Source organism: Aptenodytes forsteri, unplaced genomic scaffold (genome assembly GCF_000699145.1).
Source record: "Aptenodytes forsteri isolate BGI_AS27 unplaced genomic scaffold, ASM69914v1 Scaffold486, whole genome shotgun sequence".
Lineage (NCBI taxonomy): Eukaryota > Metazoa > Chordata > Aves > Sphenisciformes > Spheniscidae > Aptenodytes > Aptenodytes forsteri.
This window is the reverse complement of record NW_008795717.1, coordinates 1,508,892-1,526,048: the sequence shown is the minus strand read 5'-3', so window position 1 is coordinate 1,526,048 and position 17,157 is coordinate 1,508,892. Positions and strand designations below refer to the sequence as shown.

At 41.3% G+C, this 17,157-nt stretch overlaps 1 protein-coding gene across 1 annotated transcript; it reads right to left on the bottom strand.

Annotated features, from left to right (window-relative positions):
• Positions 1–3: 3 nt before the first annotated feature.
• Positions 4–7,842, bottom strand: CREBL2 (cAMP responsive element binding protein like 2). The gene is made up of 5 exons (XM_019473194.1): positions 7,816–7,842; positions 6,115–6,312; positions 4,844–4,991; positions 1,292–1,414; positions 4–707 (listed from the first exon to the last, which is right to left on the bottom strand). Exons 1-4 carry the CDS (start codon positions 7,840–7,842, stop codon positions 1,365–1,367), a joined length of 423 nt encoding a protein of 140 aa, XP_019328739.1. The 3' UTR covers positions 4–707; positions 1,292–1,364.
• Positions 7,843–17,157: the final 9,315 nt, after the last annotated feature.

Here is a 17,157-nt window from a genome sequence, read left to right as displayed (position 1 = left end):
TTAAAATGAAGTGTTGCTGGAAATCATTAGCGGAATAATGACAGCATTTTCTAGTTACAATTTAAAGTGGGTAAGATAAAGAAAATACAAATAATGGTATAAATAATATCAAGCAACAGCCTTTGCAGAAATTGCTTAAGGCAATGGCTATAACTGACATTACAAATTCTACTTATATATCTGCATGTACAAATCTATACATTCCATAAATATAGCATCAGCTGAATTTTAGTCCACTGCTTCGCTACCTAGTATGGGATACCTCAGACTTTACTGTGGATTAGAAGCTTCTGTTTTCTAATACAAATCCACAACATCATGCAACAGTCATACAAGAAATTCAGTTATCGACATAACTTAAAGAAATTAATGCTCAGTGGCACTAACAGCAGGAAACTCACAAGCTGGCGTTTTGCCTTCCTTACCTACAACAGGGATTTCTATATCAGCCGATCCTCTGTCACTCATGCTGTAACTCTTAAGCATAATGAGAAGGACTAGGGTTCTTACTTCAGCTTTCCCTCTGATTCCTCTACAGACTAGTCTCAGACATTTGGTCCTTACATTAAGAGTAATTTTATAGCTAGTTATAGAGATTATAATTTCTTGGAACGTAGCACATGGAGCTATGATGCCAAATCTTCTCCATCTCTTCATGGGATGCCGGGAAGAACTAGATTCATTATTGATGTAGATTAATCTTCACCCTAAAATGTAAAAGGGAAAAAAAGGAAAAACAAGTCAGTCACAGGCACTCTTCCAAAGCTAGTAATGGTTTCAGCTGTCAAGAAAGGGAAAAGCTTTTTGAAATTTATCTAGTACATTAAAAAAACCTACAACCAAACACCTCTGATATAAGTTATAATAGTCTTTTGAAAAGCACTTAATAGAATGCAGGTTCTTTGGCAAACCCTTATTATTATCAGATTATGAAAGCAGACCATGATTTTTTTTTTTTAACACATGTAATTACAAAATGTTCTCAGTTGAGTGACAAGTCTATTAAATGCATCCACTTCATTTTTCAGGATTCTATGCCTCAAGCATATATATTTGGGATTAAAAAGACAAGACTCACTACATCTTTTTCTTATCAAGTTTTCACTATCTGGTAAATCCTTGGGTTAAATTCTCCAAAAAGATTAGTGCAACTGTACTGTGCTTACTCCATCAGAATCAACTGAGTTCAATTTCACACCATACCACAACAGATTCCTAGCATTGTTATAAACACCAAATACTACAGACAGCATTTTTGAAAGGCTGTGGATAGTTTCCAAAAGGTACCCACCTTCACCTGGGCAAATGGTTCTAGCTGACCATTAGATTTCCATGGCAAGTGGGAAAATGAAGCATTTCCAGGCTTATTTCCTTCCTTCAATGTTTGTGAGAGAGAACCAGCTGCACACACTCACTGCAGAAGAAATGGGTGGAAGGCTGTACCCATCTTACACAAAGAGAGGATAAGACATCCTCCATTATTTAGGGTACTATATGAGACTCCTAGTCAGAGGACCTAGTTGTATCACTTCCAGGAGCCACCTCAATGGGGACGAAGACTGTAAGCATTATAGTACCAAATGAGCACGAACCATAAACATTTCTGTTAGTTTTCAAGGGGAACTGCTAAACTTCAAACTCCAAAATAAAGGACTCCTGGAGATCCATCTAAAGCTAGAACATTTATATGATCTACCACATGATGGAAGTCACAGAACTTTACCTAATTAGTGATTGTTGCTGGGAATCCTACATTTTGCAATGAACTACAGCATCTACAGCAGGCTGGAAGATTGCAGTTAAAGCCTCTAACTCTGTGTCACACATATTTTGGCTTGCAGGGCAAACAAGGAAACAGTTTAAGATGATGTAGGCTGTAACATGCCTCCCGTCCCATCTGCATGAAGCACAAAAAACCTGTTAGAACATGGATGCCACTTTGTGCCACAGAGCTGGGCCCAGGCTTGCCAAACACAATCCTGTAATACCAACTGCTGGCTAAGCCAGGAAGCAGGAGCCACTGTGATGAGGAACAGATGAAAACTGTTGGAATTTGCTCATCACAATGAGAAATTCCAACTCCTCATTTCCTCCATAAAAGAAAACTTAACTCCTGAGAAGTTTCTTGTTTGGTATCACAGAAAGTAAAACAAAGAAAGAGTGGAGGGAAGAGAGCAAGTGGGTATTTCTGGTGAGATCAGAACTGCATTTGACACATAACCTAGTGCAGAGTGAAGCTGTTCTGGTCACGCATACTGTAAGTCCTCTGCATGTTTTCTACATCTCCAATTCAGAAAAACACTTAAGTATACACATAACCTTTGAAATATGTTTAATTACAATACATAGTTTACATTAGAATTAGACTTACACAGTCTAGTTTCAAACCAAAAATAATATATTACACTTCTGACATGATCATGTTACAAAATCCAACTGCAAGGTTCACAGAGTATAGTTCTGGACATCTGGCCTAGGTTTTTTTCCCTCCAGAGAACTCAGAAAAAGGACAGGCAAGCATTCAACATAGACAAGAATCCCAAAACGTATGGGTTGGCTTTGTTGCTATCTTTCAGGACAAACTGCAGTTCAGAGCCTAAAACACAGGGTGGGGGAGAACCCTGATATCCTCCCCATCTCTGCTTCAGCGTTACTTAACCTTTCATAATAGTTTTCCATGTCTATGCAACATTTCTAGCAATTGCTAACTAAGTACATGTGTGGAGGGTCTAGAAAATAAATTTAAAACCATGCCTTAAGGATTAATATATGAGTGCTCAGAATGGAATTCTGAAAACAACTGTGCTGTACACTGCAATATGGCACCTTATTATTTTCAGTGCTTTTGACTAATCCTGAGTTGAGATAATGCTAAACAGACCCAATTAGTTCAATAAAAAGAAGGCAACATTCAGTCTAGCAAAGTCATTCATTATAATATTTATTCTACGAAACAAAGAAAACGTAAAACTAAAAAATGTTCCATGCATTTCATAAAATACAGAGAAAGACACTGTCACAAACAAAACAGAGAATAAGCAAGCAAAACCCCCACTGAAAATCCCGAGAGCTCCACTCTCCACATTGCATCATATAAACGCAAAAAGCATATATAGAAGAAAGAGCAGTCTGAGGAAAGCGGCAGGTTATCTGTCAATATCTTGGATGAGTAAATCAGCCCACAAGACTTTTGCCACCACCTCTCTTACCATAAAACCAAACTGACGCAACTTGTTTTCCTTGCTACCAGTTCTTGGCATTGTCTTTGGCTGGGAAACCAGGATAGCACAGCAGAATTCATAATAAGTTGCAGGCTAGAAAGATACTAGGGCCCAAAGCGTAGGTAGATACAGAAAGATAGCAGGACACGATGGGTGGGAGGAGATGGCAGTTGGTCCACTGCTGGAAGCAAGGTGGAGGGACATGCTTTGACTATCTTAGCAGGAGCATGGATGGTGGGAAACACATCCTGTAAAAGAAGTATGGGCAGAAGCAGGGAATATATCTAGTACCTCTCTAAGAGTCCCAGTAACATAAAAGACATGCTGCATTATAAAAGGATGCTGAAAGCAACACCTTTATTTAGGTTACAAATTACATTACTATAAACCTTCTTAATGAAAGCTTTTGATCCAGTTCCTTCTCCTTCACCTACAGTACTCCATTTGGCTTTAGCAAAGCTGTTATGAGATCCTCCTCTTGCCTTTTTTTTTCCCCCCCCAGAACCTCTCAGACTCCCACAACAGTTACCAACCACATAACTACTGACCACAAAGGCAGTCTAATTCTGGGCTCTGACACAAAAGCAGCCCCCATCTCTTATTGGGAATGCCCAAAAGCTGCCATAGCTGTATTTGGGGAGGGTGGTGTAGAGAAAGGAAGAACAAGGCTCTGCGTACACAAATGCCTATTACCCCCAAAACCCCACTCCATGCAGGCTTAGGAACACCACAATCAAAGAGTTTCATGTGGGGAGGAGCAAAGAGAAGACAGCAGATTGGGATCCTTCCCCCTGCACCCAGGGATGCATCCACTTCTCTGACAAGAGCATTCTTCTGCTAGCTACCAAGCTATCTCTGCTGCAGTGCGGAAAGTTCTGCATTGGCCTCCTGTAAATGATGCACCATGGGGGAAGATTGTTACAGTTACAAATATGGTTTTCACGTTGTTTTTTAAAAACATAAAGCTAGGAATTCATATTTTTCAAAAACTTACAGTAAAGTATAATTTAACCTGTAGCATGAAATATTTCAAAATTAGAAGATGTGATATACAGAATTGCCCATGCTACACCTTAACTCTGTTCCTTTGCATGTACGTATCAGGAATATGACTTTACATCACATGATCTTTTCACCTTTCAATCCCCAGAACCACCTTATTTCATTCCCTGGACAAGCACAAATGAGGCGGAAAGAAGACTCCATAGGAAATCCCAAGTCCAGCATTTCTCACTTTTGTGTGCTTGCAGCTAGAATAATGTTTTCTTGATGGAGTTTTTAAAATTCAATTATGTTTTATGTGCTCCATTTACCTTGCATGAGGAAAACAGAAAATGCTGTAAAAGATTAAGGTCTCAGGTCTTCACAGGTCTCCACAGGCCTTGGTAAAACACAAAGATTGAGTCTTCTTTTAAAATAACTGCCCAGCTTCCTAGCTAGTGTAATTTGTGTTGTCCATGTAAACATTACACAGAGTCTTTGTACCACCCACTAAGCTCTTTGCTTCAATCAACTATTTGTGCCCAAAAGCACATCCTTATGTTTCTTCCTACACCACAGCCATCCTCCTACGCCACAAAAGATGTAACAAAATAGGAATTAATCATAGGCTGGATACTCACAGGGATTGCTGCTGTTTGCGTCTGTCTTCCCAGCCTTGGCAAGTTTGCTTGAGTTCTGCTGTGCTTTGCCCTGCTCCTCTCCAGTTAGCAGGGCTTTTATTTCAGAGGGGATTTTCCCTTGGTCCATCGCCATGCACCACTGCTTGTACTGAAATATGCAAACACATTAGGCATTAGCAAACTGCCAGGATCACATTAGCAAACAAAACAGAGCTGTAATCTTTCCCTTCCGGTATATTCATTTAAGGTTTGAATTTACTGGGCTGAAGCCTCTTACAAAACTGCAGAGCACTAATGAGCTAAGCACGTGTCCATGGTTGCATACCTGGCCTCAGTAAATCCTGTTTCAGTCAATAAACTGCTACTCAGTGGCAGTACTAGACACAATACTGTAATTATTAAACAACATGGAACACTTTGTGCATTTTCTCACTGCTGGCATGCCAGAATACCGTTCCAGTTCATGGCCTATTAAAAACAAATATTTCACATGACTCTGGGGCTGATTGACTATTAAGAGGTCCTTTCTGATTGTGCAAGGCACGGTTACGGCACATGTGCCTTATTCCTAGTTCCCTCATTTTAAATTCTTCATTGGCAAACCCTGAAGCACACCAAAAAAACCTGTGGTCAGTTGGCTGACTTTCCACCCAATCCTAACCCTATTCACTTGTGGTGAGTAGCTCTGCCTATTCAAACAAACTTAATGCAAGGTCAGGACAATATACTCAGCTCCAGTGAAATTTCAATGGCATCTCAAGATCACTGAGGAGCTGACTCTGTATTTCCAGATGAAACATTCTCTTTGGTTAATGCAGCTTCTTTGGCCAAGACACCCATTTATACATGCTGTGCAACCATCTACACAGAGAGTATCCTGCAAGAATCAACCTCCCCCACAGAGACAAAGGTCTGTGGGAAGCAATGACACACTGTGGATGTAGTATGTCCCCCTTCATATTTTAACACATCTTTTTCCACCCTCTACCTCTGTCAGAGGTTTTCCAAAACAAACATTTCATATACAACAGACTCATAAGCAGTGGCACTTTCTTTGCTTGCTTCCAGTTCAAAACCAGCAGATAACTTGCAGCATGGGGTTCATGTTCAACACACAAAGTAGGCAAACAGCTGAGTGCATCTGTTACTGATGTTCTGATACCTTATGGCTAGCCAAATCCCACTCTCAGTCACAGTGATTTCAAGAACAAAAAGTCCACGAGGGCAGGTCCAAATAATACTGAGGGTTAGGTTAAGTGATAGTTTCTTACCATTTCAAGCTCTTCTCTAAGAGCACAGATGGCTCGCTCTCTGCTTGAAACCAGCTCTTCCAGGTACTGGTACCTCAGCTTCTTCCTGGCTCTGCACTCTCTTGCACTCTGACGACTTCTTTCAAGCTTTGCCTTCAAGTCTATTTTGGCTGGTTTACGACCTCGCTTGCCTGGTTTCTTTACCTTGCCTCCGACCACCTGGAAAGGAAGGTTACATTAAAGATCCTGCTCTGCAGAGGGAATGCTGCAGCCATGTCATTGTGTCTACTAGGCGTCTCAAGTAGAAAATTTTGCATGTACTTTCACTGATTCTAAGCAACAGAGGAAAGATGTAGCTTGTTTAGGGGGCTGATGTATGAAGTTTTCAGTGACAGCATCAAAAACAAAAGGGAGGGATATGACTTCATATTGAAGTCAGTGCTTAAGCAGTCCTATTGTAAGTGCTACTAATCTGATTTGAAGGAACAGCATCACAGAGCAGTTGAGATTGGCAGGGATCTCTGGAGGTCATCTGGTCCAATCCCCCCTGCTGAAACAGGGCCACCTAGAGCCAGTTGCCCAGGACCATGCCCAGATGGCTTCTGAATATCTCCAAGGAGGGAGACTCCACCACCCCTCTGGGCAACCTGTGCCAGTGCTCGGTCACCCTCACGGTAAAAAAAAAAAAAAAAAAAAAGTTCCCTGATATTCAGAGGGACCCTCCTGTGTTTCAGTTTGTGCCCACTGCCTCTGGTCCTGGCACTGGGTACCACTGAAGAAAGCTGGGCCCTGTCCTCTTTACACCCTCCCCTGCAGGTATTTGTACACACTGATGAGGTCCCCTGAGCCTTCTCTTCTCCAGGCTAGATAGTCCCAGCCCTCTCAGCCTTTCCACACAGGAGAGGTGCTCCTTCATCATCTTAGTGGCCCTTTGCTGGACTCTCTCCAGCAGCTCCATTTCTCTCTTGTACTGGGGAGCCCAGAACTGGACACACTACTCCAGATATCTATGAGGATACCTGGGACACCTTGGAGACAGAGACGATCAGTCAAATTCGTAGTAAAACCATTTTATTATTACCAACAACTCCTGCCCTAATATAGTGTTTCTAGAGTTGGCAAATATTATGGAGTTTAACACTTTAATTTGGAAGAAAAAAATATTTATTTAAATCGACATAGTCCAAAACTTAGCTTTGCTGCAGTAAAATGACCATAGTTTCAGCCTACTCGAAAGATTAAATTTGTCAGAATTACTCATTAGCCATCTGAGCTTCCTCGGTCCTAATTTCTTTCAAAGGAATCTTGTGAGGATTTTTACTAAACAGGGAACTCAGTTACACTGAGTCCTACCTCTGCTGCCTCTATTCCAGTTGTACCTAACCACTCTAGCCATGTTTACCTTCGAAACAATACTACACAGCCTGGAAAATTGTCTCCTCACACTTCCTCATGCAACCTATGCCAATGTTCAACTCTCCCAGCACCTAATTTAGATCCCCCTTCCAGAACTGTAACGCTCTAGTTTCTTATTCTACAGACTGCAGGTTTTGCAATCATTTTCCCCTCTTCTTTGTGGCTCCTTTTCTACAGGTCAGAAAGCTTCTCTTGCTACAAATAAAAAATGTTTACTCTACACTTCCGCACCCAAATATTTTACTCTTAACATGAGAGCATGGCACATGGAAGTCTTAAATATGGTCTGAAATTCAGTACACTGACCATCAGGTAGTATCGCCCTGTAAGCATTACGTCAGCCACACACCCCACCTCCCCTCTGAAGTGAGAATTTCTCTTTATTTGCATTCTGACCACACTGTTTGAATGGATGGGGTGTGGAGAAACACACCTAACACACACACCTACATACAAGAATTTCACTACCGGCTTAGCGTTTCACCATACTGTGTATAGATGGTACTTTTTCTAATAGGCAGTGTTCAAAATATCAGAGTTCATAATAAAAAAAGGCACTTTTTTACTGTGTGATGCTACAAAATAAGTCAGCTTTGACATTCAGAGAAGTGACTTGTTCTACAAACTTAGCAGGCTGCAACAAAAACAATAGCATAGTGAACTGATGTGCTAGAATGAAGGGAAAAAAAGGATTATACAATTGAGCCTATTCTTTCTTTGGCAAGTGAGTCAACAATCACATGCCAACATAATCCTACTCTCTCTATATTGCCTCTCCTAATTTATTCAGGTGTAGCTGCCTACCTTAAGCAAATAGAGGAACAGAAAGTACTTAATGGACATCTAGTGACAATGAAACAAAAATAATACATTCAGAAAAGCAAAGGAAAAAAAAAAATCAATCTCTTTTACATTTGAACTGCTGAATACAGTTTGAATAATTCATTCACTCTACCAAGGTGTCTCCTTAAGATCTTCTAGTTCAGATACTATATTCACCGAAATAGTATAAAACTAACCAGCCATGGCCAAGGGAGAAAGAAGCTCCAAAGAAAGGAAAGTGACTGTCCTCTTTCGGGCATGACAAGCGCAGCTCTGTCCTCTCATGGAACCACACTCATATTTCTGTGTGGTGTGATTTATACTCCTAGCTCAGCAGGAGTTAGGCATACACAGTCTTCCCAGGAGGGGCTGTAGGCACTCACAATTTGCTATCTATTATTACTCGTACTTGAAAGATTTCTGGATATTACATTATACACTACAGCCAAAGTACTTCAGTTCTCAAAGACTTTTAGCGCCTGAGGGTTTTTTGTGCCAATGCAAGGTAGTTTAAAGTAAATCTTTGAATTCAAGAGCTAGATAAGGTCTTGTAGAGACATACACTCCAGCTCTCTTAAAAAAAAAAAAACCACCTTTGCCACTCTTTGAGCTCTGACCCTCTAGAAGAGTGGGCTAGCACTCGAGGTTGGAGTCCCAGCACACCACATACTGCTGTATGAACAAAATAATAACTGGAGTCTTAGTCCTGTGCATGTCACAGCCATGCCCTTTCACCAGAACATCAGGCAGGTGAATAGTTGCTACCATGCTGCTTCTCACAACCAGCAAGTTAAAACTACTTGGAAATAGCACCCAACTTTTCCACAGCCAGTGTCTTGGGCAGGCACCAGCACTGAAAAGCTCTTGCAAGCAGCACACCTTCACAGCAGTTAAATCCACCCAACACCACGATCTCATAAAATAATTTCTTTTTAAGGACGTGTTATTTTAAAGCATCTTGTGTATGCTTATATGTAGCTGATGCCTTTTTCAAGGGAGAGGTCATATCAACACAGAAAACATACAAAGGGCAAGGGAGAGTGGATAGTTACGCCAGTAAGATACCAAGTGAGCTCGTACAAACTCTGAGTTTAAAGACATGTTTTTACAGACAGATTAGAGATGTGGACATAAAACAGTTAAAGGTACTTTGTAGTCTGCAAGGAAATTAGACACTGGTGTAGACTGCTTTGCACATTGCAACAGCATCCTGGATCCACCATTATCAATTAACTGCTTTCCCTTTAGTCACTTTAGAGAGCTTTCTACAGATAAGTATACTAATCACTCGCTCTCCCCCAAGATCTTTTACCACTGCAGCAGCCCTACACACAAGCTCTCTTATGGCAGGAAAAAGGCTTGTACCTCTTGGGTCGCTGCTTGCCAATGCTCTAACCACCAGGACTATGGAAATAATGAAAAGCTTCCTTCCCTTTTAACCCTGACTTGTAAGCAGCAAGACCCTAATAATCTGCCTTCACACCATCCCAAAAGACCCATACTGTCTTCATGGATCCTGAACTGGAGTTCACCATACAATTAGGCATCACCCTGAACAGCTAGTTTGGTAAGTGATTTAATCAAACCCTGCATCCTGAACAGTTTTTCCTCACCAGTATTTAGAAACTCCTGCTGTAACCTTAAGCAACCCAGCTGGGGAAAAAAAAGGCCTGATAAATCCCTTGCCACCATCCCACATTACCATATCTCCCTGGCTTCTAGTCATGTTTGCCTACTCAGTTGCTATGCTGATGTGACAGAAAGAAGACAAAGCAGAAGTGCTAGTTGATGTTGAACATGGCAGCAGACCAAGAAAAAACAAGCAAGCAAACATTTTTTTATTCCCTTTGCATTCCTTGGGAGTTTATAAAGGGATGGGATCTATTAGCATTCAGCAGTAGGGATTTGGTTTTTTTCAGGAAGTCATATGTAATCAAGACCCAGAACAATATTAATCATAAAAACTGTCATAGAAATATTAATGACATGCATTTGTCAGAAATCTGATCAAGCTCCTATTTCAGTTCACTCAGACTTCAGAAAATAGAAGAACACAACTCCCTCCCTTTTTAATACAGTACTTAGATCATGTTGTGGTTTAACCCAGCAGGCAGCTAAACACCACACAGCCGTTCATTCACTCCTCTCCCCTCCTCCCCGCCCCCACAGTGGGATGGGGGAGAGAATCGGAGGAAAAAAAAAGTAAAATTTGTGGGTTGAGATAAAGACAGTTTAATAGGACAGAAAAGGAAGGGAAAATAGTAATAATGATAAAAGAATATACAAAAATAAGTGATGCACAATGCAATTGCTCACCACCTGCCGACTGATGCCCAGCCAGTTCCCAAGCAGCCATCGCCACCCCCCAGCCACCTCCCTCCAGTTTATATACTGAGCATGACGTCACACGGGCCCTGCTGTGCCCCCTTCCCAGCTTCTCGCTGGCAGGGCTTGAGAAACTGAAGAGTCCTTGGCTAGTGCAAGCACTACTTAGTAACAATTAAAACATCGGTGTGTTATCAACATTATTCTCATCCTAGATCCAAAACACAGCACTGTACCAGCTACTAGGAAGGAAATTAACTCTATCCCAGTCGAAACTAGGACAGATCATAACATCATTCTTGCCTGGCATCAGCGTTCAGGTAGAAAATTATTTGACCTGGAATTGGAAATAGCTGCAATTACTTGCCCTGATATAGAAAAAGCCCTCAGATTTCTGGATTTTTTATTAGAGGGATTGAGCAGATCTCTACAGAAGCACTGCCAGATTGCGTGATGGAGAGGTCCCCCTTTGGAAGGAGATACAAACATAACATGGCCACCAGCATTCATACCCCCAAAGGAACTGAGCCACTCGGACAGAAAATTGTGATAAAGCTGGCCTCACCGTGACATCTGCAGGTTTTGAATAATTTGGCAGATTAAAACACTATCTGAAGCACTGTTCAGCACTACTGATGACATTGACCAATTCGGCATCCTCCAGCAGCTCTCAGTTCAGATAAACAAGTAGCTTTTAAGTGCTCCATCAACCAGTACTTTGGATCCAGCTCAAGGAATCGTCTTAAGCAGACTCTTGGTTGCATTAGTGGTTGAAGGTACAGGTCTGCAGAGTTTAACTTAGCATGGAGCTGATGATCATCTACAGAATTTATATAAAACTATAAAAATGATTAGCAAGAAATAAAACCTAAGCACTACATTCATTACAGTAGAGGGGGGAGGAATCTATTCACACTCGCAAATATTTTCTCAAAATCAGTAATAAAATTAAGGTAGTCACAAGTCTAATAAAGATGAAGTTATCTGATCTGCCAAGTCACAGCATACCATTCACAGTAGCAGTATATAACTCAGCTAGAAAATATGCTGGTTATTCTTCCATTGCATGACATTTTATATGCTTTACACAGACTATTTATTTAACTTTCACTGGCAGACAAAATGCATCCGATAATGATCCAAAAATGTAAGATATTATTTTGTGAGCAAACACTTGAAGTCTTAAGCAGATATGTCAATAGAAATTAATCCTAAAAATCTAATCATACAAAGTGATTAATGTACTAAGGTGGTTATCTTTAGCACAGAAGTGTAAAGACAACTATCTTTGCTGAAATGTCCATCTTTTGAAAAGCATAAGCTAGGAATAAAGATCAAGTTCTCAAAGTGTTACGCAGGTGTCCACAAGTCAAGATGGGTAATCATTAAGGTTCAGGGTAGGAATCGCTACTTAGACTCTGCAGCAATCAGCCAGATGCCACCTTACTGCTCAACAGATGAGAGTCCTCCTCTTCCCCCAGGAAGGACTTACAGCCTCACATGTGGAAGCGCATCCACCAACACGCCATACGCATTCCCCCAGTTTATACTAACAGAACCCAGGCACTTCTTTAAACCTCTCTCTATTGGAGCTTGAAACAGGGAACAAGGATGGTCAACTAACACTATACTACATATATCCTCCTAGCCCACTGCAAACATGAAATAAAACTGTTCTATGGGGTTTAAGCTCATCCATTTTACTCACCCATTGCAAATGTGAGAAAATGGACATGTCATCTGAGTGATGCTGAGCAGCGACTTGTTAAAACATTTGACAATTCAAAATTGCCCATCTCAAATTATAATCAAAGCTATTCAGGTTTTATACTTCCGAGCAAGCAGCAATGAGAACACTTTATGTTTGGACACGATCCTGGATGGAAGAAGTCTCCAGCACTTTGCAAACCTGTGTGCCCCAAAAAAGTCCTGAAGGATAAAAACATAGTAACCCACCTCATTAACAACTGAGGTTATTATGAAAACAGATCCTGTGCTTTGCTCTCCGCACTAGCTCTCAGTCCCTGCTGTGGCATTCAAAGCATTCCTCAGAGTCAATTCCAGGATCACCTGGGAGAACGCCCCTCTCTTTGTGATCCCGGTCACCCACAACAGCGAGGGTCACAGGCAGTGATGTGCTAGAGGACCTCTCATGAATGAAGACCCATCAAGCCCTCTATTTTAAGCACAAGAGTTCACATCTGACTTGCTCCCACACTCCCTCCAAGGGCCATCTGCATCCCCATAAATTATGACTTAGAGCAAAATTCCCCCCGGGATCACACACGACCGGGTATTTGATGTTTCAAAGCTAGGCAGTGTGGAAAGCGGCGCAAGTCCTCATGCGCAGCATTTTGCTGTGGCCTTCCGCTGCCTTACCGCCAAGTGCTCCCCCAAAATGGAAGGCTATATGAACACCAGAGCAAGACATCAACAGATGCTCGATCCATAAATATAAATGTCCCATACAAACAGTTTATCTGAGGGCTTGCTTTCTCAAACTCAGTTAACACCTGAAAACACTCTGACCGTACCTATTTAAAAGCTTTCCTTTCACTTCACACACTACAAGTTTGTGGAAGTTTAGAAATAGTCAGACCTCAAGGCCAACATCCTTGCCCAAGGCCCTGGGACCAGCCTGATGGAGAGCAAACAATCTGAGCTGGAGACCCGGCTTCCAACAGCCACAGCCTCTTTTACAGGTATAAAGGAATTTGCTTCTTCATTTAAAGGATGCAGCAATTTATTTACAAGCAAAAGAAAGCCAACAACCAAGAACCAGTCTGTTCAAAGTTGAGAAACTAACCCAGAATTAACACAAGTGCAAGAGATTGAGATCTACTCTTTTAAAAATCTCAAGAGTGGACTGTTTTATTATCATCAGAACTGGATAACAAAAGGTTTTCCTAAGCCTGCTTTTTTACCTCCTTTTGTATATCCAACACATATAAGTAGCTGCCTTGAACTAGCAAGGCATTTTAAAAAGCTGTTGGGTGCATTTCACTAAATTTTCATTCCCATTCAAAAAAAGTAATCAGTTACTGCATTCCACTGCTAAGATTAAGAATGATGCACTGTACTTTTTTTTTAAATCCCACTTCAAGTTTAAAAATACCATATTAAATATAATATTTGTCTCCAAAATGCACTTTTTCTTAAAACTCAATCTATTCATTCATGTTTTGGCTCAGTTAAGCATATTTTTGAAGAAAAATATATTTCATCTAAACTTTTTGAAAACTAAAGCTATCTTTTCCTTACAGGACAAGAATATTTGTAATAAAAGTGGGCAACCCCAAACTTTGTTGTTGGTTTGGGTTTTGTTTACTTGGCTTTAATTTCACTGGAATAACAAAAAACTTACCTAATGTGAAGAGGTTTTTATATTTCTCATGTCTACCCATAATCTGAGAAGTTAATTACTCACATAAGTATTGCCAGTGTACCCTATAAAAACGTCTATAATTAATACAAAAGATTGCAGTTAGCTATGTAGAACTGTATTTTAACGGTTACCAACAAGAGTTATTTATCAACTAACACAAATGTGAAAAATAACTCTTACCCTAACACAACCCCCCTGCTTCCCAATGTATGTAAGAAGTTATATGTAGTCTTGTAAACTAACCAAGTAATTTCACCTATAAAGGCCGAAATCACAGTGACAGAATTTCTTCTTTTTCCTGTGTCTAAATACTTCAGAAATACATAAGTGTTATTTTGACAGAGATTAATTGCCAAGGAACAGCTGCATCACTAAGCTCTTTCCCTTACACAACCAATAGCTCAAACCACAGTTTGAGAAGTGAGACCAGTACCGAACAAGCCCTAGTTTCAGAGCAGCTCTATAGGAGAAAGAGGAGAAGGTCGTATTTTGGTTTCGGTTGGGGTTTTTTATGTGTATAATTTAAGAACATCCTTTAAAACTGGAACATGAAAGTTTTCTAGATCTGGCGTTCGGATATTCTACCTCTCCCTTTATTTCTTACTATTTCCTTCCCATTTTGAGGAATATGTTAAGATGAACCATTTTTTGATTGTTCTCTTAAACCGGGTACAGCTAAATTATAGTGCACTAAGAATTAGGGAAAACATTACAGCCTGCAAGCCCAACTCTAAATTCTTTATGTCGTGTAGATGAAGGAAAAGGCTGAATTTGGGTGGATGCAGCTATAGAACAGTTACTTCACTACTAATGTAATTTAGTTATCTCAGTTTTTACAGGGAAATTCCTTTCACAGTCACACTCACAGTCCTATTCACAGATAAGACTCTTCGACCACACAGGCTAACCCTCTCAATAAGGAGGAAAACATGACTCAGTGGAACTTTTAGAAGACTTCAAGGAGACACTGGCTCAAGCTGTAAGACCGCACTGGCTATAAAATGAAGTATAAATAGTGCTTGCCTCATCCTGACACAGCAACATGCAACAGGAAGAGCCCTCCCAAGAGAAATGGGATCTCGAATGGAGGCACCAAACCCTTAGGGCAACCTGCAGCCTCATGAACTTGTTCTGAAAGGAACCACAGCCCTTCAAAACAACTACAGTGAAGCCTTTCAGAGTAGCAGGCACTCACTGACAAGTATCAGCTATTTTCAGTAGAAGACGTGAGGATCTGCTATCACCCGAAGTAATTACCTAACGAAAAACCTGCTGAGGTAACAAAGACTTTCAAAGTTTTCCTTAGGTACAGCCACACCCAGTAGTTCTGGGCAGGACCCTTTTCAATGCCACTGTCCTCGCAGGTATCTCAGTGGCAAGTATTAAATAAAAACATCATACTAGGAAACTGTACTTGAGGCTGAATATAGGAAGAGTAAATATTCCACTCTGCTTTTTTTTTTCTGCTCAACATCAATTTTTCTAAGGAAAAAAAGAGCAAAGACCTGTCTTACTGACTTGATGAAAAGATTTAGTTTATTTTGTAAATGTATCTGAAAGTGTTTCAGAAAAAAGCAAATTATCAGGACTTCACAAAACACAACAATAGATCAAAAATTATTTTTTAAATGAAAAATCTGCAAGTTATCTGTTACAAATAAGTTAATTCTGATACAGGAGAAATTAAGTGTTCTTAACACTAAAAGAAATAAAAATCAGCTAATACTCATGAGCTATATATGCCTCCAGAATTAAATCTTCTGGATCTTCTAAACTACTGCCCTGATTACATAAACTTTTACGCAGTTCTCACAGTTGTGAGCATTTTGTTGACTTCAGTGATGCAGATTCCCCCAACCCTCCTTTGCAGCTTTCAGACAAGGCCTCAATAAAACCAAATAGTATAGATACGTTAATCTGGCAAATCATCATGAACCTTACCTATACTTACAATCCACTCTGTGGATCCTTTGTACTGCGAAATTATTGATCGCTTCTAAGTTTCTTAGATTTATTCCCTAAGAAATTACATCAAGTATTTTTTCCCCTTCGAATTAAGGCGGATCAGCACAGGCAGTGCGATTTTGTTTTAGTAAAATTCAAGTGGGTAGAAAACCAGGTGGCTTGAGAACAGACAAGGTACCGCAAGCCTGTGACTACCACACGACCAGTTTTAATACTCAAGCCAAGCTCAGAATTTATTATGAGTCAGAAGACAGCTGCCTCACAGCCTACCTCAAGTGTGGTTTCACCTGGCTGCCTCCTGGGGACTTAAGCTATCTCCGGCACAAAACCCAGAATAATACCATAACCACCACTCTAGTGAGCTGAAATACCCAAACTCAACTGGGAGTTTCAGTTGCGAAACACTGCACTGAGTGGACACAGCAGTTATTTTCTTAGTCCTCACACGGGCCCTGTAGGTCCTGCTTTAGGGGCACCCTGGTGCAAGCAGGCAGAGGAGGCGTTCCTCGTGCATCTTCTGATGTTTCGCTCTGCTTAAGTGGAAGACCTGTACCTTCAGGGATGCCACTGTGCTGTTCTCACAAGAAGACACAGGAAGAATCGAAGCACCAGCACCCATTACAAGGCTGCAACCCAAGCTCCTACCCTAAGTACCTTACCATTTGTCCACAGTTGCTATTTATCCAAGAGATCCAGGGTGCTATAGGAACATGATCCACCGCACCAGATCAGACCACTGGTCTGTATCCAGCCTTTGGCCCATGTCTGGAGCTTTAAGGAAAAGCCAGAAGCAGCATCCAAATGCTGTGCTCCATTGCGGGCAGCAAGCGAGGAGAGTAAAGGGGACAACCCCTCCTTCCTGCCGGCAGCGACCAGAGGCCTTCAGGAGAAGATTACAGAGAAGTTTCCTTCAGAAGCCGTCAGCAGGAGCGCTCACCTCACTCGCAGTTCCCCGTCTGCTAACAGTTATGAGGCTTTGTGGGAGTTTACATCACACACTTGCACACCGCTTGGAGCTTGAACCCGTCGGGCTCAGGCGCAGGAGGGCTACCCCGGCTCCCTGCACCAACGCACCGCCTCACCGGCTGCCCTCAGCTCCAAACTGGCCCTGGCCCTGGCCCCGGCCCCGGCCCCCAAGCGGGCCCCGCAGC

Bases quoted from the DNA above. Each gene is read 5' to 3' on its own strand.
- CREBL2 (XM_019473194.1), bottom strand. From the start codon at position 7,842: ATGCTTACAGGGCGATACTACCTGATG. The intron at 6,313-7,815 runs GTCAGTGTACTG...CTTCCTTTCCAG, and splicing joins CAGGGCGATACTACCTGATG to GTGGTCGGAGGCAAGGTAAA. The intron at 4,992-6,114 runs GTAAGAAACTAT...TGCATATTTCAG, and splicing joins TTAGAGAAGAGCTTGAAATG to TACAAGCAGTGGTGCATGGC.